This window comes from Falco biarmicus, chromosome 3, assembly GCF_023638135.1.
Source record: "Falco biarmicus isolate bFalBia1 chromosome 3, bFalBia1.pri, whole genome shotgun sequence".
Taxonomy (NCBI): Eukaryota; Metazoa; Chordata; class Aves; order Falconiformes; family Falconidae; genus Falco; species Falco biarmicus.
In genome coordinates this window covers 62,326,293-62,350,507 of record NC_079290.1, presented here as the reverse complement: position 1 = coordinate 62,350,507, position 24,215 = coordinate 62,326,293, and the positions used below count along the sequence as shown (strand labels likewise).

General features: G+C 38.5%; 1 protein-coding gene across 3 annotated transcripts in view; it reads right to left on the bottom strand.

The window, feature by feature from the left end:
- GNAL (G protein subunit alpha L) overlaps window positions 1-24,215 on the bottom strand; it is a 195,745-nt gene that overhangs the window by 57,769 nt on the left and 113,761 nt on the right. For all 3 annotated transcript variants that reach the window (XM_056331881.1, XM_056331882.1, XM_056331883.1), the window contains exon 5: window positions 1,473-1,570. In XM_056331881.1, coding sequence (XP_056187856.1) covers window positions 1,473-1,570 — 98 coding nt within the window. The remainder of the gene's footprint in view (window positions 1-1,472; window positions 1,571-24,215) is intronic.

Here is a 24,215-nt window from a genome sequence, read left to right as displayed (position 1 = left end):
ATTTCAAATACATGTCATTATTCTATTTTCTTGGTCAGATGTCTTCTTTGAGTGTATTAACAGATATCATAAACAGTCAGTCCGGACTTTTCAGCAAGCATAGATCACATCTGTATCATGGCAGGAGTGGTATGTGAGGGCAGAGGGGAAACCTAGGGATGACAATTCAGGACACCTTTCTCATTCTTTTTGTGTACAAACACCGCTTTAATTTCTACCCACTCTGAGCAAATGCCCCAGTTTTCATAAATCCAGCCCACTGAGGTCAAATGCATTTGTTCCTACACATAGCAATACTCCCTCACTTCCATGTGCTGCTGCTGCTGAATCATAACGGGATCCTTCTCTTTCCCAAAAGTGGTCTGGAAAGAGGGAAAAGGAACTATGACCCACAGCATTGAAATTCCCCATTGTGGCAGAAGCGTGACAAGTCCTTCAGCGGCACGGCCCGTTTTCTCTGCTTCAGCATTGGCACCAAGAGCAGAGAACACAGAAAAACAAACCACTGAGTGCTACAACAGACTTGTGCCATTGCTGCTGACCATACTGCCAATTAGACAAATCATAACACACTGGAGTGTGTTCTCTGCAAACCCTAATCACATAGCAACGGTAAGAATATGGTTTTGCAATAGCAGCTGAATATCTATAATATAATATTCTGTAACATATACAATACACATGAAATGTATGTTTTTGATCAAAGTCTGATTCAGAGTTGGGTTATTACTAAGGATAGCTGAGTTTTGTAGCCATGGCATGTTAATGGACTATTTCCCGATGAATCTGTTTTTCATCAATGTACTATGTATTTATGATTTGCACCTTCACAATCTACTACACAACTCTTTTCAGAACAGTTCCAATCAGATGAAACAGTTCAAGGATTATGACTGTGTTACACGTACATGCACCACTTCTCTTGATGTTATATGAATACCAAATGTACTACTATCTTTAATTAAATACTGCTAACCATTTCCCCCCCCCCCCCCCCCCAATATATTAGTAATGCAGGTTTGCATGCAGTTAGGTAATAATCTCAGATAATCTCAGAAGCTCTAATGGAATGTGAAAACTGAGCAATTTCAGTGCTATCTTGGTCTCAGAATTTAAACCAAAGCATTTTCCTTAGATTGGCTCTACATTTTTCAAACTTAATAGTTTCAATCAAAATGATTTTATATAAATCCATTTTGAATGGAATAAAGTTATTTAAAATTATTTAATTTGATGTTTTCATACTTTATTAGCTGTGAAAGATTTGAGGCAGAGTATTTAGTTTTATAATAATGGCAAACTATGATAAAACAATCAATTACTTCTGCTATACATGCTCAGCCTATACAGAGAATAAAAACGTTAATCGCTGCACTGCAAAACTCTGAGATCTTGCTAACATAAATATATTTTCTAATTTGTTATATATGATTACATTGTTGGCTATTAAGTCCATAAAAAGAAATACTTACTACTGTGCACAGTCAATCAGCTGATATTCGTTTGACCTCTCGAAGCATGCCTTTACGCCTTCATCATCCCAGAGCTTTTTTGCATGTTCAAAGAATTCCTGAAAATAAGAAATGCAACTAGTAAGAGAACATTTCTCGATCTTTTCAATCCCCATCAGTATGTGTTACTCCTTTCCCACAACCTTCCTGTTTCATACCTTTGCAGAATGATAGATTACACCTTTAAAGAGGGAAAGCAATAAACATTCATTAGAAAAATTGTTGTAAAATATACTGAACATATGGCTGTGGACAGTTTTCAGTACATGACATGTAATGAAGTCTGTCTTCAAAATTCATGCTAGCCCACATATAAAATTTACTGCAAGTACAAATGTTACTTAGAAGTATGTTCACCTAATTGTCAACTGAATTTATGCTTCTGTCATGGAAGAGGTATAAAGGTGATGCAAAAAGCTGCTCAGCTTATAAACATTAGCTTCCTAGGGAAAGGGAAGCTTTCTCTAACTTTAAAAAGATTGGGTAATTTTTCCTGAAAAACACAACTTTCTGCTGCTTGGCATTTTCTCATACAATATAATAACTGGATTGCAAGACTTTCAGTCTTTGTTCAACACCACTGCCTCCAAGCAGCTGCCTGGCACAAAGTGCTTTTCCTAGCAGCTATCCCAGGCAATCCAGTCCAGAAATACCTGCCAGCAAGCTTATTTCAGAATTATTTGAAAGAGGCATCAAAGCCGTCCTTGGTGACAGTGAAGCCACAGACCTGTTGCATAAAATGCACATATGCAGATGGCAGGTCCGACCCTGCCTGCCAGCTCCTCTGCTCCTCCAGCCCCTGCTGCAGAGCTTCACATGCTCAAGCTTGTTTTAAAGCTGGGAGTCCGTTTTATGTTGTATCGTTACTGGTAAGTCAAACTGTAACTGAGTTTTTCCAGCTACAGCTTCTAAAATGAAATGAAGAATGGTTAGACAGATTACTATCTCCTTTACTATATGTCTGAGTCTTTCATCCTTCAAGATAAATTGTTGAAGTAGTACATCAACGTAAACACTGAAGTTGTGTGTCACCTCTTAACACGTCAACATGCTACTGCACCATCAGAGTCCTTTGGTCAGTCATAAATCTGTGAAACCTAACAAACTGCTTTTCCACAGCTCAGTTCGGCTATGTAAAATGGGTGGAATACCACCATGCACTTCATGATCCCATCAAAATGTTGTGTAAATATCTGAATTCTGAAACTTTATGAAATTGTTTGCCAGTCCCTCCCATCTTTCTCGAGGATTAAAAGCGTCTCTCAAAAGACAAATTTTGTAACGGAAGATCTTGGCAGTACAACGAATTAACTTTTACTCTGTATGTGTTTCCTAACCCCACACACCACCCCCGTGAGGTGCCCCAAAAGGTGATACCCTGCTCCTCAGCAACTGCTTGTGAACTGCTGGCCATGTCTTTTGGGAGAGGCAAAAAAGAAGACAAGACTTTCAGAACAAACTAGTACTGAAAATTACTTAGTTAAGCTTTGAACATGGCAATAGAGGTCCTGAGTAACCCCAGAAAGGCTTTTTTCTTTCAACTATATTGCACATGACGTATATATAGAGAAAAATCCATTCTTCAAGAAGTTTTAAAAACTTTAGAGAAAAGGAGATCTTAAAGCACACGTGAAAAACCTGCACAGCAAATCTCGAAAGAAGAGAGGAAGCAATACTAGAGATTGGCAGACACTTATACTGCCCATGGAATTTATTTCTTCACTGTTGTGAGGACATGTTTATTTTGTCTTTGTTATTTTATGACTTATGTAATGGTTATTTAAAACACTGCAGGTCCACCTTTTGAAGTTATGCTACAGCTGTTATAAACTCTCTGTTCCAACACTAGAAGGAAAGAAAAAACAAGCTCAAGAAAGGGTAAGATATCAAACTAAATTAGTAGAAGGAGAAAGCAGACACACATAACAGAGAGCATGACTACAAGAAACAGAACTGGAAAAGTCAGAATGATATATACCAGAAAATATGGAATACTCAAGCTCGAAGCTTATGCTTGATGAATATTTAGGGCATCAGCTGAATGCACCTCACTCGGTGGCATCTTTGTCCAAAGAAATGCGTTGCCTTCTCAATGGAAAGAGCGAGCTCTGGGTAAGTGTCAGGGTCCCAATGCAAAAGGACGCAGCTCTCCCATCCCTTTGGAGGGTGCATGTACAGCAACGCACAACCTCAGCTGTTCCTCCTGCAGGCACTCGCTGCTGTGAGTGTGGAGGCCGAGCACACCATGGCTGCCTTCCCTTTCCCACCACTGGTGGGTAGGAATTCCCACCCACCCAGAAAGCCATCTCTGAGGGGAACCTACATCTAAAAAATGGCCCCATTCAGCCCCACGGAGCCTACGGGAAGGGGACGGGAAGAGGAGAAGGATGTCAGTGTGAAAGCATCCTTTCCTGAGGGGCTGGCTGGATTGAGAGATGGCTGCAGATGTAAATAAGTAAGTAAATAAAATTGCATAGATACAGTAGTTTCTAACTTTACATCTGTTTTTACATCCTCTGTATAAGCTTTATTTACTCTTAAAGATCTCTTCTGGGAAAGAGGCAATCTTTTCAGCTCAGCTTCTGAGACCCTACAAATATGTTGTAAATACAGGGTTTCCATATTATATGCTTCAAATATTTCCACCTGACCATTATATCTCAAAGCGGTCTATTTAAAACGACTTCCAGACTTCTAGTCCAAAGCAAATCCTATAAAACAGAGCAAATATACTTACCTCATTAAAATGTACCGATCTACTGCAGAGGAGTACACTTGCCTGCAAATTGCCTCCCACACAGCTACCCGATCCTTCTTTCCCAGGTGACTAAAGCCTTCCAGAAAAATCCTGCTTCATTTCAAGACACCAGGTACCATGATCCAACTTTTCACACTTGGTTTTAACCCCTTTCTTGTCTGCTCTAAGTTCTTCACTGTTTTTCCTCCTCAGCTGCTGAAGGCTCCCACTGCCCACGGTCAAGCATAGAGAAGGATCCTGCTCATATATGCCAAACACGCCTGGATCCCAACCCACTCTCCACTGCAGGACAACATCAGCATCAGCCTCAGCCACCAAGCCCCTTCTGCCTGACCAGCCTTCCAGCAACTGCTCCCTGTGACTCACTCCTATAGACCCCAGTGCTTGTCACCTCTTCCTCAGGCCATGGCCACATCGTGGCCACCTTGTGTGCAAGCAGGCACTTGGTGGGCTAACCAAGGTGCGGGCTTTGGGCTGAGCCTGCACTGCAGCACCTGTCCTTGGGGCCGCAGCATCCTCGGGGCTGCAGCCACACCTGGCAGTGCCTGTCCTGGCGGAGAGACATGGTAATCCAAAGGGCAGAGAATTCAGATTTGCTCCAGCTGATAAAGGAAGATGGGCTAAAACTTTTCAGTTAATGTTTCTGGGGGGTGGGGAACTACATACAAAACATCACTTTAGGTCAGTCCAACACAAACGAGGTTGTACGAGTAAGTTGTGACCGTAGCAGCCTACGTTCTGAGATGGCCAAACTAAGATTTTCTTAAGGGTCTGACTTCTGGAAAGTAGCCTTTCAGAAGCTCTTAAAACTCACAAGCCAGGTCCCTTAAGAAACTTCCACTAGGACAGGAGAAAACAGGGACATGGAAAATCACTAGGAGCATCTGATGCACTTGGTTTGCAAGCACATGCAGCTGACCTCTATCTACCCGATGAATGTCACCAAAATCTACTAAAAATATTCAGTATACTGAAGAGAAATCAGGAATAACGTATTATGCCTGAAAGCAGAAAACCACCTACATCATGACACGCCTATAAACATTAAACAAACCAGAGCTGTTTCACCCAAACTCTTCCTTAGGGACAGAGGCATATAAATAGTGGCACCTATTAATATACATATAAAATAAAAAAATTAATATATTTTTGATGTAGTATTTTAATTAGAGCATTAGAGACGTAAATGACGATGCCTCAGGTCTCACGAGTTACAGGTCTCATGCATTACACACGTCAATTTACATCAGTTACCTAAGAATTTATAGCGATCATTAGACTATACAATACCAAAATTTTGATGTGATCAAAATGAAGATGTGACAGACAACATCTCAAATATTTATTAATGTAAGATTATCTGGAAATTTTCCATTCTTCCAGAGATAATCCAAAAAACTCAGCTCTGGATTCCTGAGCCTCCTCTTCACTAGCAGGTAATTTTTGCTAAACATGAATATTCATTCATCATCTAAAAATCATGAAATGACATAAGCAGGTTATGATTCCTTTTTTTTCCCCTGAACAAAGTAAGTTAAGATGTAATAAATGCAGAAACACCCTAAGCTGATATCACTGATGTAAACAGTACTGTATTTTCACTACATTTTAAAAAGGTCTTGTAGAAATATTTTTACTCACCTATTCCAAGGTAATATTTTTAGGTTGAAAAAAAAGGAGGGAATATATTCGTATACAAAACATTCCAAGAAACCTATACAGATAACAAACACAACTGCACTACAGCTAAGTCTCAAAGCACTGTTTTTCAACTTTGTCCTACTAGAAGTTACAGCATGTTCTTGAAATTTAATTTTCCCTATTTTGGAAATAAACTTATTTATTGGTAGGTTACCTTAGAAACCTCCTCCCCCTTATAACTCCTACAAAAAATTTTCAAGTAGCTAAACAATGGACTTGTTTCAGTTTTCAGCTGCCTAAACTGGGAATAAATATTAGTGATGATTAAACAATGACATATCTTCATGAACAAATCTTTATGCATTTTGGAAAAAGAACTTTTAATCTAATTGCTTTACAAACCACAAAAGTTCATGTTAGGCCAGGAACACAATTTTTATTCTATTAAGATTCCTCTCTGTCTTCCTTCCAGATGGAGCATACGTTTAATAGCTATCCTCATGTCACCTTTCAGTCTCCCAGAAACCAGGATGAGGAAGACTCCGCTGTATTTTCTATTCCACATATTTCTTCTGTTAATATATTGTAAACCTGGAAACAGTTGCTTAGAGCAATGTGAAATACGATGGATCTCCCTCAAGCGAAAATTCACCCTCTTATTCTCCGAAGCTTCAGGACTGTAAGACATTCTCATCTAAACCACCACAGATGAAAGCTATCTGATCAGCCTGAAGTAGCACAGGTTACACATTTCCATAGTTCTGCCACTGTGGGTATGAAATGAAGCCATCACTTCTATTCTGAATTTCAGTTACTACTACTTCTCTCACTTACTTAACCAAATAAGAAGTAAATTGGACAATGGATTAAAAATCCCACCCTAACACCTTCCAAACTCCCAAGAATGACTGCAGTGCAAGATGATCCACAGAATTCATAAGGGAAGGGAGGTATGTGCCCCCCTACTGAGTGGGGTGCACCCCCCTTCCATGTACTTCCCCACGCACAGGGCAGAGGTACACAGGCAATCCGAGTTTCCCATCCACTCAACCATGGAAAAGTTTTGTGGAATAAAAGAGTAACAACTGATGGTTAACACTAAAAACGTAAGGATGATATCCAGCGGAGTCAAATTAAGGTTGCAGAGGCGAACCACCTTCAGGGTTTTTTAACTGTTACGTTTGGCTCTGCAATTCAAACAGCATCCTTTTAAACACCCTTTTCCGTGCACCACATTGGAGGTCAAAACTGAACTGGATCCATCAGCCTGCCGCCCAAGCTGCTGAGCGTTGGCAGCAACAGCAAGCAGCAGGATGTGCTGTTACAGGGGAGGGTGGGCAGCAACGTGGTCTGGGAGAGATGAGTAGGAGGAAGGACTCTGAACTTCCCAGAGAGCTGTGAGGAAGTCCTTTTCCATGTGATGCCTGGGGGATGACCAGAGGGGAATGGAAGCTTGGGTGAAGGGACGCTCAGCCAAGCTCCCCCGTCATGCTCCAGAAAGCTTTGCGGCCGCTGGGGGTGTCGGGGAGGGGAAGCATGGGGGGGGGCTGCTGCCATGCTGGCTGCAACAGATGCCACGAATGCGATTAGCGTATCAGTATTCCGTTGGGTTTTGCAGCATAAGCCATGTAAAGTAACAGAAGAATGACAATTTTAAAATGTTTATATTTCAGCCAATTAAACCCTGGAATTTACCAGGATAAAGCAAAAGCTACTTTTGCGGCTCCACAACTCCCTTGCAAGCCTCTAAAGTCTCTATTTGCTGCATCAGATTACGATTTGAGCAACTTAAATTTAAGAGTTGCACTCCTGTATCCATTAGGTTCTGTTTTTTTCTCAGTATTAATTTTCTCATTAATTTAAAACTTGTGCATTTGGAATCAGAGACAAAGTTTCCAAACACTGCTGTTGTGACTGGGTTCTTCTTTAACTTTCTTTACAAGAGAACTGCTAAGAATGAAGGGGGAAGAAAAAACCAACAGAGAAAAACCTCTGTGTTTCTAAACATAATGATATATAATAATAACAATATAATCTAATAATAGAGAACTACAAATCTGGTCAAAGGAAGAAAACCACTTTGCTCTGTGGAGGCTACTAACACATCCCAGTATATTGGGTATTTCTATGGTCTACCATCATTGCTTACCCTATATAAGCATCTCTGAATCTCCACACAGGATGGTACTGCTATACATAGTAGTTTCTCAGTCTCTTGAAGCCTTTAAACCACATATGACTATCTTTCTATAAGATACGCATGGCATTTCAACATAATATAATCCAACCCCTAAGATTTTTTACTATGTAGCAAAGATCAAAAATCTGCTTTTTGTTTTAAGAGTCTATAGTAATACTATAAACAATGTAAAATGAAATTGATAATGCAAACTTGCTGAGTGAATAAACTTGAGGGAATAGTACCTGGGGCTTCAGGGTGAATGACGAGAATAAAAAAAAGGTACTTCTAACTATGCAACAAATCAGGTAGACAGTAGGGAGATGAATTCAAGTCAAACAACCGACCTTTTATTGCAACTTTTTGTATAGTATATATTTTCCATTGCGCAGACTTTTCTCTGCAATGCAAGATTCAGGGCCGCATAGAAAAAAGCTAAGAAGCTACCTGCATAGTCTTGTATATAGAGGGTCCGCACAGGCAATCTTAAATTTGAAAGCCTGTCTTTAAACTTGGATCTTAACCCAGTGTTGAAAGGAGGCAGTTGTAAGCTGATGTTACAAGAAATCCAACACAGACCCGTGAGCAACAACTTGCCTCAGTGCTTCCAATTATTACTGGTTTGCTTGTACCAAGTGTAGCAACTAAACTTCTATTAAAAATACTCGTCACCCCCAAACATCTATGAGTGCAACTGTAAACTGTAGTAATAAACATTTTTAAATGGATTTAATGCAGAAATTATGGAGTGAAGTACCAGGTAAGACCCAAGAGGGAAGGAAGCCTGCTCTGTTACCTCTTCCACAAACAAGTACAGTCTCTTGATAATCAGCCTGTTGTTTATGAGACAAAAGTGTCCCCTATGGCTCAGCCAGCTCCACTTCTTAATCCTTTATGAAATGTTGTGCCTAACAAGGGAGCTGTTTTGCTGTAGGTATAGCTGCCTAAACTCCTAGTGCCCGCAACAAAGATGGGCAAACAGAGTTACAATCTAAAAACAAAAACAGAACATGACTTGTATTTTTCCAACAGCAGTGGCATCAAAACCTTCATTAGCACCCAAGCAATAGCATGAGAAACACTGAAACCACGTAGGAGTGGTCAACTGGCATGCAAGGACCATGCTTAACAGTAGGGTTCAGATGTTTCTAATGCACCAGCACTTACAGTACATTAATTATACGGAAACCTTTAGGAAAAGTACAACCTCCACCCCGTGCAAGGTATTTTCTGTTGTAATTTGTGGGTGTGCAATAATCAATGCAATTACTTTGCTAGTTAGTGACTCATTCTGATAAGCAAAGTAGCAGTTTGGCCTCTAACCCTTCACTAAAACCTAACTTTGGATCTATCAAACAGAGTTAGAGTAATACATCCAGATTTACCTTTTCTCCCTGTTCATCGGGCTTGTTTTGCCTTTTTTAGGCTGGAGGCAACAGCCTCAATGGCATGATCAGTCTGCACCAAGTGTAACCTCAGTTCATTAGAACTGAACACAGGAGGATGGTAAATACCACCTTCACAGAACACACTTGTGTTGGGGTGTCTTATGCGCTGAGAAAACAGTTAGTTTGTTAACTCCTAGGAGAATCTTATCCAACTTGGAAGTGTAAGGAAAGAAGTTGGGGAAACAAACAGCATTTATAAAAGTATAAAATCACCATTTTTATGTAGCTACCGCATCTAGGCAAAACATACAAATTGTGGAGCTCGTTGAAAAACCAGAAGTGCAACCTGCACAGCACATTCTACGTCCCTTTCTTGAACTATTTTTGTGACTTGACTTTTAAGCTCTTACTCTACACTGCATTTCCAAGAAGTGTGTACAGTTATCAGCCTGATTGCCTTAGCAGTTCTGTTTCTGCCTGCTAGAAACATGTTCCATCTGCTGTCTTGTATTATTGAAATCAACAAGTTCACTTTCATAGACCACAGAACTCACCTACAAAGTCTGAGAAATATATTAATATATTTTTTAAACTCCTATGTGTCAAACACTAAAAAAAAAAGGCCTGAAAGTTCTTTAGATCATACCAGGAAAAAAAACCCAAACCAAAACCAACATAATTTTGTGCTCTCACAATATTTTGGGGTCAGCACTGTGGATAAGCTTTGAAGATAAAAATGCATTGTAAGTCAAAGAGCAGCTCCATATTTTTCTTCACTACTTATTAAAGAGTTGCTTCCCCCCCGATCTAGACAATGAAGCTGTTATTATACTTAAAACAAAAACCTCTGATTTAATTTTCAATTCTAGTTTCCATTTTAACTGCCTATTTCAACTTTTGGTCTGCCATCACATATCTCTGAATGCTGCTGCCTACCTGCTATTTTGAGGGGGCCATCTAGCTCTCTGCTAAAGAAAGCAGGAGAAATAACTTAAGCAAATTACTTAGTGTACAGAGTGCCTAAAAAAATGTGTTGTGCTGAGGATGCAAAGCTCACACACATTCTTTTCCTTGAAGGTATTTTGGTTTCGTCTATGTTAGGACCTCTCCCTGAATGCACATAAAGCTTTTCATTCAAAAAACCCCCCAAACTTCTCCAATTATTTGTGAAAGTGATTACAGGTGTGCTACACAACCCTGCAGCATTACTGCCCTTTGCATTTCTGCAATACTCGTGAAAAGAAAAAGGTAAGTACTGTTATAATTCTCTCAAGGAGAATGTTTTGGGGACCTCAGATGATAGCAGAGCATGAGATGGTACTGACCAAATAGAAGAATCAGAAATATGTCACAACTTTTTGGTAGCAGGTGTTCTATCCCTGTGATCAAGATGCTGGTAACAGTTGTCTTTGTAGAGCACTGAGCTTTCAAACTAGAAAAAATACTGAAAAACACATAATCCAAGTGTCACCTGTACTAAGAGATGTTTGCTTGCTGTTTGTTTATTAAAAGCCATAATGGCACTGCAAAAGTGTACAGATTCTGTATGTCAAAATTTGAATCTTCATCTAATTAGGCAAGACTAGACAGAGCAGAGTCCATTCAGAGTAGAGGATGGCAAATCAACCCACAGCAGTTTCGTTACTGCTTCTGGTTCTGCAATTATTCAACTCCTGGGACTCCGTGTAACAAACTGCAATAAACATCATACTTCATTTTCTTATAAATCAATATAATGTCCAGTTAGTGAGTATGTTCAAACTACTCTGCAATCCCTGATGAAGGGACTGTTACGGGAGCGAGAAGTACTGCTATAGGACCTGTATCATGACTTGGTAAACTTCAGGCATTTCACAGCAGGAAAAATTACCAAGTCGTTTTGTTTTTTTTTTTCCAAAACACAAGCCAACAATAATAACTTACATGCTGTAACATGGCAGAGTTGGTTCTGAATCCCCTGCCATTTTAAATCTTGAGTAGTACTGTATCATGTCACATTTCTTATTGGCTGTAAGGCAGTCGTCTTTTACATGCCACAAATCAGTAAAAAAACCTGACATCCTTTGGTGGATTATTATTTCACTGGGTACTGAAAATCGTGTAGTTAATTCTTACCCACTGCTTTGAAGATATAGAGCTAAATGTGCACTTTGTCACCTTTTGATGATGAGAACTTGACCCCCTATGCAAGTTACTCCTGTGGTGCTCTCAGCCCTTCTGACAAGTCTGCCTCGGTTTTCGTTACTCAGATGGTGGGGATACCCCCTGCAAAGTCAGACCGGTGGAGTACAGAGCTGAGGGATGCAACTCTCCGCTGTCCCCAGGCAGCTCTCCTGCCCATAGGGAACCTTTGCCACTCTGTAAATGCAGTTTTATAGTGAAGACAACCGTACAGAGAGCTGAAAGTACACCAGCCTGCAGTCTGTAATTCTTCCAGTATGAAAAGTTTCTACTACTCACAGCTTCAACTGTTTTCCTTAAACCAGTTTTGAAGGTCATACATCAAGGAACTATTTCATGCTCTGGTATGCACTTTATTATTTGTAAGTGATTTCCTACCAGACAAGAGGTTTGCAAGGACAGAGAACTCTCATTTCCTTTTATAGATTTGATTCGGAAATAAATGCAGGCAACATCATGTGACTAACAGGCAGCATCCACAACTTAAGCAACTCTCATAATTAAATTGGAAAGTAATGGAAAAGTCAGCCTGCTGCTGCCAGATCTATTTAGCCTCCTACTCCTCTGCACAAGTTTTGTCTAATTCCTTCAGTTTTATCTCTCTTCTTTGACACTTTTTTCCTGTCCTCATCCATGTGCAAAACCTGAACTAGCTTCAACACAGTAACTTATTCATTCTGAAATATTTATAATAGTAGGAAAAGGAAATACAAATCTTTATTATACCTTTGTGACTAAACTGAGTTTTAGCAAACAAATTTTTGGAAATTAACAACCACAAATGTAGATATAAGTATATGAATAAGGATTCCAAAGGAGAAACTTTTTGTCTTCTCTATCTGATGGCTGTTGCCTTTAAGAGCTGTTCTGGGAAACGACTGTGGATAAACCTGCAGGAACTAGTAATTTTGACTATCTGAAAGTAATACACCTCCAAGAAACCCCATTTGTTTGAAGGCATGTGCTCACAACTTTTATAGATACAGAGCTACTTTATCTTATTATTAAGTAAGACTAAGGCATCTTAATAAAGCTCTGAAAAGTCCGCAGATTCTTAAGTAAATCTTGGCCATGTTTTATATATTCTCCTAGTTCTAGCCCCCATGAATCTAGTGCTGATGAGCCCCAGAAATCATTAGCTACTGACTTCAGAAAAGTAAGATTTTAATTCCTAGTGTTTAGTTCTTAATTTCCATTCTGCAAAGTACGTCATTTGGAAAAACAAAGATAATAACATCCTATTATATATAATATAAAAAGAATGTATATACAGAGTAACAAATGGAATTGCTGAGGCATCAGAACCCTGGTATTTTTTATTAGCCCATAAATATTCTCACAACTCAGAAACTGCCTAGAAGTCAACAGAAATCTCTATCTGTAGGAATAGAAATCACTATTTTTATGAATATAGGTGACCAGAGACAATGAGCAATTTGTGGATGGGATATTCTGTTGGAATTTCAGAGCTGGAAGTTGTTAAGAGGGTCTGTCTGGCTTATTGGGATGCAGATGCTTCCAGAGCACCTGAAAAAAGCCTACTTTATACAGCTTGAGCTAGCTTTTTCCCAGTCTTGTATTTACTATTCGCTGCAGGATAATTTCTCACTTCAAATGTAATCTAACACGAAAGCTGCTGATCAATATTGTAAACAGATGATTGGTGTCTTGTGACTGCCAAAGAACTGTTAATGAATCTCAATACATGATGTTGAAGCAGGGACATGAGATAAAGTAATTGAATTGAGTGAAATAATAAAACCAGGTAATTCCCTCAGTTTAAAAGGCAAATATTTCCAGAGCTCCTTAAACAGAAGGAAATGATCCACGCTCATCTCAGAAATGGTAGGAAATAAATTTCTTTGGATTAATTAACATCAAACTGCTACCAGCTGAAGTATTGCCTACTGAGATAAAACACAGGACTAGTGAGTTTGAAGTCACTGGTACTGGGCACCCCTAGCCTGCAGCAACTGAGGCAAGACCACCATGGAAGTCCCCAAGGAGCCTCCCTGCACCTTCTCTCCCAGCTTCCTGCAGACACTACTCATGCCATAGAGCCTGGCAGAGCCACCACTGGGCCGTCGGCAACCTCCACACGAGATGGCTAGTTGTACATAAACAGAAATGAGCTACTGGACGTTATACCTGGCAGAAGAAAAATGTGAACTAACTCAGTTCAGTTGGATATGGAGAGAAAACCTCAGCCAGGCAGGTGCAAATTGTGAGAAAGGCCTTGAAACAATGAGAAGACAATTCAGACAAAGACTTTTGTTGCCTTCTGCGACAAAACCCAACCAACTGACTCTAAAGTGAAACAGAGAAATAACTTCTTCCAGCAGCAATCATTCTAAATTTCTAGGGAAACACCATTCTGCAGTTTTTTCCAGATCTCTCGCTTCCTGTGAATGACTGAAAGAGAAGATATGGCTGGGCTACGGATACATACACGCTATTCCCGACTCTAAATGTCTCCTTGAAGGATCCTGTGAGTGCTGTGGAATATAGGCTTTAAGCAACCACAAACTTTCAAAAACTGAAGGTAGAAAATTACCAGTAGTTAGTTTTAATTAAACAAATACATACCAAACTTCCTCTCTACATGCCCACTGATCCATTGTTTATTGACCCATATTTTTTTTTAATTTTCCAAGTTAAAATGCATTTCACTAGCAAGGGAAAGAGCCTTCTTCATTATTTCCATCAAAGACTTTTTCTGCAGTTAAACCAGAAAATGTACCTAACCACCAAAAGTGAAATTCTTTATCAGTTGTAGCAAGTTCAAATCTTAACACTGTGAAATAGTTCAATATATCTGGAGAATATCTATATTTAAAGCAAAATAAAATTTTTTAAGCGTAAAAAGGAAAAGCTGTTTAATTTCCTGCAAAAATAGAACTGGTATTGATTTGGAGAACTTGAGACTCCAACCAGCTATTCGATCGGTCACGCTTTTGGTTAAAATAAATGTTTTCCTCATATAAAGTTGTTTCTGTTTTCAAGTTGTGGCTTTCTTATCTACCCTTTAAAGCTCAAGTTTTTATTTTTAATGCAATGTAATTTAATTAAACATCTGATACACAATTTTAAGCTATTTATACAGATAACCTCATGACATATTCAGTTTTTAAGTGTTGTGGTTTAAGCCCAGCTGGCGAACTAAGCACCATGCAGCTGCTCCCTCCATGTGAGTGGACAGTAAGATGAGGAAATGCACTTGAAAACTTTGCTTTCAGGATTCGCTTTCTACAGGATCCCGCTTCGAAACTGTATTTATGTTGCACTTAAAATGGGAACTAAATAATAAAGCCTTCTGCCTACTATCCTTTTGTTAAGAGTGCTAATTTTTCACACAGGTTTCTTTACAAGAAACTATAAAAAAATGTGGATAAAGAGCAGTGATCTTCACATGAGAATGATGATCCACATAATGGAGTTTTGTGACTTTCCTATTCAAAAGTAAAGGACACCCACTTTCCCTATACAAACTACGATTTTTGTCACTCAGAAATAATTATCAAAATATAAGTTAATTCTCTAACACATTCACTGACTTTTTAGAAACTGTCATGAAATCTGATAGAGAATAAATAAGTATTTTAATTAATTGGATCTCCAATGCACTGTATTTATACTATTTCCAGTTTCTTAATGTTTACCCAGGCAGACTAGTATTTAGCTGTGTCCTTCAGCAACAGATGGCGTCCCCCACAAAAAGGCTCTGCACTGAGCACATACAGGCTGTATACCTGCAGCAAATCTCAGCAAGGTTAGAGGACATTTTGCTTTTGCATCCTCAGGCACCTGGTGCAATGGGACCCCAAAGTTAATTTGAACCTTCTGATGCTTTTATCACTTACGTACACAAACTAGAAGTCTCATGCAAGGCTCCAATAGCCATCAGCAACTCCAGACATCACAGATGAGGCAAGGCTTTTCAAGCACTGACTTGACCAACCAGGATAGGTTGGAGCCTAAATGCTGGTGCTGTGTCAAGGCTAATACAAACCAACGTCTTGAAACAGGCACTGGCCAAGTACCATCATTTGCTTTTGGTGAGCAGGTTGGCAGAACTGTCCTCTCAACACAGCCTGAGCATACTGCTGGTCTCCCCTGAACAATTATTAAAAACTTAGCAAAAACTCTTGCTCCTTAAAACAGCATTTTAGTGCAACAGCAGTCTTAAACTTCTGTTGATGGTGACTGCTGTGGACATCTATCAAACCCTTATTTATACATTTCTAGTAGAAACAAGAGAGCAATCATGCTGCCCCAGGTGATCACCAATAGCTACAGAATCCAGCATGCATAAAGAAAAAATGTAGGTGTGCAAGGAAAACTTAAAATAGCATATAGTTGTCTATTATCAACAATTGATCTATGATCACATCTGTTTATTATACGCTTATAAATGACAAGTCAACACCAACACTCCCTTAACACATAATTACTGTCTGGTTCATTACTAGATATACTTCTAATGGTATGAGCTGGTAAACTAAAAGATACATTATTATCAAGAGAACGCTGAAAAACTTTTCCCTTTAGAAGCAAGTGACAAGATAAACATATCTGCTTCTACTGGAGTAAACTGGCTAACAGGATTCAAGAGATGTGAAGTGTTTTTTGGTAAAGCAACAGACAACCAGGATATGTATTTTGTATTTGCTACATTTTAATTGTATAAATTACAAAGGTTCTTTCTAAAATAGATGCTAAAGATTAGATGGCTAACTGAACTAACTTAAATGAACATAACTGTTCATCAAAAATACCAAGTGGCTCCTATCAGCTGGCTTCAGGTATGCTGAATGAACTGAACATTTCCAAAAGGAAAACTGCATTAAGTTCCTAAAAAGACTAAGCCACAGAATTGCACAGAAAAATTTCATCTTCTTTATGGAGAAAAAGGACTACAAAGGTATGAAGGAGTATCAGTAAATAAATGCAATCTTTGAAGTAAAATAGGTAACTTTGTTAGGTAACAGCCACAAGAATAGAGTCTTTATTTATTAAAAAAACCAAGAATTTTTACAGCAAAGCTGTAAACGGTTGGTTGTGGGTTTTTTTTTTTTTCCCTGCTTGGAGGCAGGGAGGAATTGTATATCATGAAGTCTGGCCAGAATAATTACACCTGATTGGTGTGTGAGAAATTTGTACCTGTGAAATAACAGCAGTGTAGGAGCAAAAACTTAGTGTGAATGCAAGTATTTGATAGGACTGAGCTTCTGATAGCTTAACTGCATCATTCAAAAAAAAAGCATGATTATGATGTGGAAAAGCTACTTTGGTCAGAATACATAGCTATGGTACTTTGATCCATCAACACAGATACACTGGCAAGTATATATGAATTTAACTTAAGAGATATAATTCCACTGGTATCACAATTTCATAATTATGCTCCCTGTGACTAGAATAAAATGTTTATTAAACTTTTCAGTGAAATGGTGACATCTGTCAAGCTCCCTCATCAGTACATCTTGCAAGTTCTATTTTATATGTATATACTTTTTTTATATAGGCATATATAAAAATAATTGGTCCTTGTTAAATTTTAGTCCTCAAAATATATCTCTTTGCAGACATAATCCACAGTTACCGATTTTCAAATGTTACTGAACTTTATGTACTTGATCACTAATTTAAATCAAGAAATTCCAATAGCAACTTTAAGTACAATTAACACATCCTTCTGTATATATACATTTACTCTCCTTTAGTGCAGTATAAAATTGGTACATTCTAAAATGCAGTCTCAAACCATCACCTTGGAAATCTTCTGTTTGCAGATTTATAACCACATTAGCAACTCCCAAATGTAATTTACTGCTATATCACACTGTATTCTTGTGTAGCAACTGTAACGGTATCTGCTCATAATATTCTTAGCAAACTGAAAGATAAAATTACCAGGACCTAAGTTAGAAAACCCACAGATTATCTAACGCACCTCACAGAAAACAGCTGCTGTATGACTGTATCATTAGATTACATGTCATAAAACATGAAAGTATTCACATCCATCTTAGAGTTAGTTTGATAAAACATTAAGTAAAAATTGAAAATTTTCGTTCGTCTTTACTTTGCTACTCATCAGACTTTAATAAAAATCTAACAGAAATAAAACATATATTTAAAATTAGCACATGTATGATTAACACACTTATTTGCATATCAACATCCAATCTGCCCTTCCACAACCAGAGTACTTAGTGCCTGCACTAACATCATAAAAGTCTCAGAAGCAAAAGACGCACTTTATTTGTGGATGCCCTGACTTTTCCCTAATGGCTTGTAAAACAAACCAGGCACCTGTTGTCTCACCCAGGGCTCCCACGCTGTCATGCCAAACCACCAGAATGCCCGAGCCAGAGGACGACAGAGAGGCTACTCCTGGAGAAATTTCCCTGGAGACACACAACCACCACAAGGGGTGATTGCCCACATGCAGCAGGTCCCTGAAAATCCTAACCCCACCTTTCCAAGGGCCGCTGTCCCAGGGTAGGCAGTGATCTGCACAGACACCCTCGCTACCTGCCTCAGTCTTGGGGTGGCCCAGCTGGGGCCAGCATGAGAAGTAGGTGAGAGGTGGGAACACCACAGGGATGGGGTGTCCTGACCAAGTCTGGACACCGACAGTGCCTAAGGAAAACATAACTCGGTGCATCCGAACAGGCTACGTTTTACTTGATTCAGAGTCAAAACCTTTAACAAAGATAAATCAAATACAGCACTAAATAACGTAACAACTGATCCCATTCTCTCTGGCTTTACATAACAACTTGGACTTCTTAGGATGAAGAAAAAAAATTAATCTATTTTCAGTAAGTTATTTAAGCAGTAAGTTCTACACAGACATTCCATGGAAAACAACTGTTTTCCATAGCTTTTGCTAAGTATAAACTGCAAGAAAAACTTGCGTGCACTTCCAAAATGACTCTTAGGCACAGGTCACAAAGTACTTCACAAGCACGTCACAGCTGTATCCTAAATCATTACAATGACTTTTTGGATGGTTAAATTTATCTGGGATTATGTATCTTGCTTAAATCACTCAGAGAGCTAGGGCAAGCATATAACCAAGTCCCAATGCATCTTTGCCAGCATATAACTTAACTGTTTGCTGAAAGAGATATAGCATGTTTTTGACTTTTTTTTCAAGAGTTTTATTTGCTCTGACTTTGAGGCTTCTGTTTATAAATTATTCTAAAAAATAAGCCGGTAACTATATCACCCCAGAAACGATAACAAGAGGGAAAACCCAGTATATTACTATCTATTTTATTAACTGTTCTATCAGCTGAAAACTATTAAATATTCTATCAGGGCAGTCAGTTCCAGTGCCCCACCTTACTTTTTCATTTAACTGAACAGTTTCAACCGTGCGCTCTATGAATTTGCCATACCATTGTTAGGATTTTTTTGAAAATGTTTTCTGTAACACCACATCTATTTTGGTATTCAACACAAATAACAGACTGCAAATTATGTTGCCAGAAGTACAGTACACTACTGGAAATGCCTGTTCATGAAGGCAATTTGGACTGAACAACTGGGTAACTCTTTGGACAGGAATTATACAAGTCCCTGTTGGTGTATTCAACATGAGTAGGTTAAGTATACTGCTGGCTTTTATGGTTTTTTTGCAACTCAAGAACAGTACAAGTACGAACTGAGAATATTTCTGCCACATCCCTTGTCACTGACAAACTAGCCCCTGAACCTGCTTTCAAAATATGTATGTTTCTAAAACCAACAAACCACAAACAATACAAAAACCCTTCCAAACCCAACCAACCAAAACACAAAATCTTTGGCTTTTCAATAGGGAGAGACTTTCACACTGACATGGTGTCCCATCATAGCTACACGGTCTCAAATGAGTACGAGAGGATCTCCAAGCAGATACAACAGTATTTGGAAGACAGACTTATATGTCAAGGAACAGAACAATTAGTAACATATTTAAGAGGCTGAAAGAAATAAGAGAAGTTAATTCTAAATAAAAACCACTAAAAAACTCCTTAGAATATCACCAAACCATAGTTACTTCATTAAGCTGGATTAATAGGCCTCAACATTTGAATTTATCCCAAGATGACTAACATGCAAATCTAAAAAGCAATTATAACCATATAAATTACGAGAAAACACACAGTGCATGTGAGTTTGCTTGCAAATTTCCATGCAATAACCCTAACAAACTACCTAAGGAAGTTTCAAATGTAGCAATAATGGGTTTTGGAGATTGTTTGGAAAAACAAGTTCTGCTTATGAAATATTTTTGATATTAAACTTTATATATTTGAGCCAGATTCCCAAAACCACTGAAACTATGGGCAACAGGCTAATGAAGAGAGTCATAACACTTTGACTGTGGAGTACTATGACAAAAATAAATAGCTATTGCCAAGGACAGATCAGTTTTTCTGACAGAAACATCCCAGGGAGTGGAAGATTGCTTAACCGGGGATTCTGCCTGACAAAAGGCGCAGAAGCTGTAAAGTGAAGCTTCTTGCTGGCTACTTGATGAAAAGTGTAGCATGTGTGACAGAGAACAAAGAAACAGAAATAAGGCGGGCACTGTGGGGGCAAGATTTCTTTGTATCTGGAGGAGAAGCCACCAACAAGGAGAGCTGAAGGAGCAGCAAGAACCTTACAAGCATCTGACTTTGGCTCAGGAAATCCTCCAGAAGAGAGAAGAACCTGGGATGGGAACATGCTCACTACAATGACTGTTTTTGTCCAGGTTTGGTTTACTTTTTTTTTTTTTAAAAAAAACTACAGTACAGGTTCTGGGGAAAAATCTTCCTAGATCTACATATGTGCCCTCTCTGAGAAATTTCCTGGAGAACATGACTGTACTCCAATTTGTATCAGACACAACATTCCCCCATCTTTAGAGAAGGGGCAATTTTTGAAACACTTCTCAGGAAAGCGTTTAGGTTTAGGTTCCACAGTTAAGCAGCACTGAAGTTTTGAATCAGTGGCGTATTTCAACCTCCAGAAAATTTCATTTCTCTCATATTGGTAAAGCCCCTATGATATGGATGAGATCTAGCCTTTTTAACAGTTATTTAACAGATCTGTTGTACCAGCTAGCAAGTAGGTTCATACTATCACCTAGCGTTAACTGCTATAGCTCCACAGGCTCATCTCAGGACTAGGGATGCTGATACAACCCATCTGATGCCCAAAGGGAGACGGACCAGGCAGACACAAGAAGCTGAGCAATGTGCTCTCCATGCAGACAGCACAAGTAAACCCATAATGGACTGATCAATGGTGCTGCCATAGCGTGTGGAGAACCAGGCAGGCTCTGCCACAGTGCCGCAGTTCGGGGTAGGGAGTCCTGCAGCTCTGCACGGGAAGGCTACAATACACAACGACAGTGAGGACTCCAGGTGCAGATATAGGCATATTCCTGAGCAAAAGACTCTGACCTTCCAGTCAAGCTGTAGAAAATCACTAGAGGTCTTCTCAGGTGGGGAACTCCTTAACACGCTAGCTCTCAAGCAATACAGTTTTCAACATGATTTTACTTGATGCACTGTTAAAAAGCAGCTTCCTCTAACAAGAGGAATAGTGGAGACTTCTTTTTTTTTTTTAAAAAAAACCCCAAACCACCTGGTTATCTTTTCCACTATACAGCTAGGAGGGGAGGGAGCAGGGAGAGGGAGTTTGGAGAGAAATAAAGCATTCCAAATAATCTGAGTAAGGTGGTGGTGGTGGTGGGAATATTCCTAACAGGAAATTAAGCATTCTTAAGAGGAACTTCTGAAACTTGAAGGAAAAAAGGTCAGCTTTAATAACTAATCTTTTCACTTGATAAGAATTTACAACCATCACAGCTGACCTGACCCTCTAGCAATTATTAAAATGCCCTGACTGATGCTGTTTTGTGACTTCTGCAGTATTTTGCAAAAAAGTATTACATAAAAGAGTGATTTTAAAATATTTTTTTTCTGGGATTCAAAAATATTTCTTTTCTTCATTCAATTTCTGAAATCATAAAGACCTCTCAATCAACGTAGAGTTTTAATGTGAAAAGTGTTTCACTTGAACCATATCAATGTGTACAACTCACTAAAAATCTGTAGCAGATAGTTTAAATAGCACCGTGACAAATAATCAAGTAACAAAACCTGGTATAAAACCAGGCTTATAAATAGGTTGAAATGGCTGTAAGACAATGAGAGCCCAATATCAAAGCCCAAGGAAATGCATTTTGATGTACGTTTCACAAAGTGATAAAGTAATTTAAGGAACATATTCTGATTACCCATTTCAATGGGGAGGGGGGAAACAAATGTACAAGTTTGGTTACAATGGTTTCTCTTCAGATTTTAACAATGCAAAGTGTCAAGGAGAAAACAAAAGAACAGTAAAATACAAGTGAAAACTTCTCAGAATATGCTAGATTGAATGCAGTCACTGAAAACTTGTTTTCCTATTCCTTTGCAATTTTATGAACATCCAATTAACCTTGTACAGCATGTCACAACTCTGTTTTCTTGCTGATAAGGAAAGGAGCAAATCTGCAATAGCTAAAATAGAGAGAATAATACAGTAAAAAATTGGGCATTCCATGATTTCCAACATTCATCATGAAACTGAATCTTTGCTCTGTGAACCAGCCTCAGCGCCCACCCTAAGCATCACCCTTACAGTAACTAAGGGAGAAGAGTTCATAGGTGCCATCGGTCCTGTGGAATTGGCATGGCTGATAACATGAAAAAGGGTGTTGGATCTCAAGAGATCTAGCGCAAGAGTTACCCATCTTCATCTTTCCTCTATTGACATGAGGCAGAAAAAAAATGACATTAATGAAAGAGCTCTAGTTGCAAGCACCTGAAAGGTCTACATGCATTTCTGCCTATGACACTTATCAGTGCTCTCTGTGAAAAAAACCCCAACAAACCCAAACATTTGGTATCTGTAGTGTTCTGCTCTCCCTACACTATGGGTTTCTAGAGTAAGCTTTACCTTAGCTCACATATTATAGTGTAACTCCATTCAGTTGATTGGACTTTAAGGTATGCTTAGACTTTGTCTAAATAGACACTCCCTACTGTAACTTCCAATTTCATTAAAACTGTTCAAGGTAATCCTTCTTTCCTTCTTTCCAATTAATCAATAAAGCAAGAAAAAAAATAAAAATCTATTGACAACCTGTTGCAGAGATTGCTTATTGAAGTCTAGCAATACACTTGAACGGCTATTATCAGGATTCAGGTGTTTTTTCAGCTGAAAATTAACATTTCTCTTCTTAACCAATGCATGCTGTATGTCTTCAAAAATAAGGGAAGATAAGAATGCATTGCAAAAGAAAAAAAACCCCGTAGCTGATAAGCAATATGTAACTTCTGGTGACAGTCACCTGAAGGTTCCCTTCACTGGTTCTGGAATAGTCTTATTCACTTACCAATTTGTATCATCATTAGTGAAATTAAAAAATGTTCCTCGATTTTGTAACACTAGAAATGACAAAGAATGACTGTACACAATAGTCTGTGTTACTAATGCTAAAAGCCAAAACATATATATTATGTTTTGTTCCTACTGCCAAACTTAATTTCACGTTTAAAATACGAATTAAAAAAATTCTGTAATTATTTACCATCAAATTATTCTTCCCCTTTTGACCTGCCACTTCAAAAGTCAGCTCTATTTAATACAATACAAAGCAAAATTCAGCTGCAGCTAAACCCCACATTTTTCTCAATTTAGCCACAGTACTACATGAGAAGAATGTAAGCTATATCTTTATTTCTATATATATGCTTGCACGAAGACAAGCCAAACATTTCGTAGAACTTTCACAGAACACTCAACCCAGGACTTACTTCTGCAATTCCTAATCATCCTAAATGAAACATACACATAACTGGCAAAATGCATTCAGTGGAATGTACACATGCTTACACAAGTAGATTATTATGAACACTATCAGTAAGAATGATAATTTGCAAATGATTAAACTGCGGAGAGAAGGTTGACTTTTATAACTCGATTCTGGCTTTGCCCAAAAGGATTGATGAGGAGTCGGGACAAATGTCAAATAAAGACACGAATCCTCATTTTAGGAATCTATTTATTTCAGCAAAATTCCTAAGAGATATTCCGTTTATAAGAATTAGTATTTTCTCTGGTCAAGTAATTTTGAAACTATTTTTTACATGGAATATAACATCTTTATTTTTACTCAGTTTCTCATACAAGAGTTACTTAAGACCTTATTTATGTGGTAGTTTTACTTAGGGCTATGTTTTCCTCAAGATTCAGAAACAGGAATGCTCTTATGTTCCTTCCTATTATCCTCTCAGCATATCCTAGAGACAACACTCATACCGTCATCCTGAGAAATGCATCACAATTATTCTGACATCACTGTATAGATGTTCTTTTGCTATTTTAATTCTCCAACTCCTCTTCTAAGAACCAAGTCCAGAACAGTGTTTTTTCTCTCTGCCCTTTACAAGTTGTTATGTTACTTAATATGTAGTACTTGTGCCTATGGAATTGCGTATGGAAGTATGCAGTACGTAAATGAT